Source organism: Armigeres subalbatus, chromosome 3 (assembly GCF_024139115.2).
Source record: "Armigeres subalbatus isolate Guangzhou_Male chromosome 3, GZ_Asu_2, whole genome shotgun sequence".
NCBI lineage: Eukaryota > Metazoa > Arthropoda > Insecta > Diptera > Culicidae > Armigeres > Armigeres subalbatus.
Window position 1 is genome coordinate 317620490 of NC_085141.1, and position 1158 is coordinate 317621647.

Consider the following 1158-nt stretch of genomic DNA (forward strand, 5'->3'; position numbering starts at 1 on the left):
TTATGGTAGGATTATTCTTTATCGATATTATATGTTACGTGAGGATTTACGGGTTATCCATGACTCTAGCCAACTAAATTTGACCAATCTAGATTTCGTTTTTATGTCGTGTAACAACATGCTAATGTTTATTTCATTTCCCAGCAATGCTCGAGGTTCACGAAAGCCAGACCGCCAAGTTTTTAAAGAATAGAATCCTTGACGTCCTGAAGAGGTATCATCTTCCGTTGGAGCAAATATTTTCCATTACCACCGACAATGGCTGCCAAAAAAATGCAACAGGAGTTCGCAATGCTGCAATCACAGGTGGAACATGGAACGACCGACGATGAAGATGATACTGCAGAAGACAATTTCATCGAAGCCTTAATGGCAGAGCTTACCGAACAGTTCAACATTATCCGTTGCGCTATTCATACTCTTCAGCTGGCCTTGAATGATGTCGTTGGTAATGATAACCCTATCATGAAAGCCATTACAACCATCGTTAAGCAATCCAAAAAGGTGAAATACAATCCTATTTTTGATTACCACAAAGAAAAGCGTCCTCCATTGTGGTCTCCCACGCGCTGGGGTGGCAAATACAAAATGTTGCGGTTCATAAGCAAACGTGAGCAATTTTTCACGTCACTCGGAGAGCAGTATCCTGAACTAGGTAATTTTGAGAATAACTTTCGAAAACAATAACTTGCATTAAAATAAATGTTCTTTCTTGATTCATTCATTTATTTAGTCTACATCTATACAGATAACACTGAATCAACAATTTGACGCCACAATACACGGTTCGAGGCCGCATCTCTCCATCCTCGAATACGCCCCACGCTCGCCAAGTCGTTCTGCACCTGGTCTGCCCATCTCGCTCGCTGCGCTCCACGTCGTCTCGTACCTGCCGGATCGGAAGCGAACACCATCTTTGCAGGGTTGCTGTCCGGCATTCTTGCAACATGCCCTGCCCATCGTACCCTTCCGGCTTTAGCTACCTTCTGGATACTGGGTTCGCCGTAGAGCTGGGCGAGCTCATGGTTCATTCTTCGCCGCCACACACCGTCTTCTTGTACACCGCCAAAGATGGTCCTAAGCACCCGTCTCTCGAATACTCTTTCTTGATATATTAAACATATTACAAAATAGATAAAAAGAACAAATAATTGTACT

The 1158-nt window shown here is 43.3% G+C and overlaps 1 protein-coding gene across 1 annotated transcript; it reads left to right on the forward strand.

The window, feature by feature from the left end:
• Positions 1–258: 258 nt before the first annotated feature.
• Positions 259–953, forward strand: LOC134222676 (uncharacterized). The gene is made up of 2 exons (XM_062701836.1): positions 259–655; positions 734–953. Exons 1-2 carry the CDS (start codon positions 259–261, stop codon positions 769–771), a joined length of 435 nt encoding a protein of 144 aa, XP_062557820.1. The 3' UTR covers positions 772–953.
• The last annotated feature ends 205 nt before the right edge of the window (positions 954–1158 follow it).

Coding starts and splice junctions, on each gene's coding strand:
- LOC134222676 (XM_062701836.1), top strand. CDS start 259: ATGGCTGCCAAAAAAATGCAACAGGAGTTCGCAATGCTGCAATCACAG. Junction 656..733: donor AGAGCAGTATCCTGAACTAG/GTAATTTTGAGA, acceptor TCATTTATTTAG/TCTACATCTATACAGATAAC.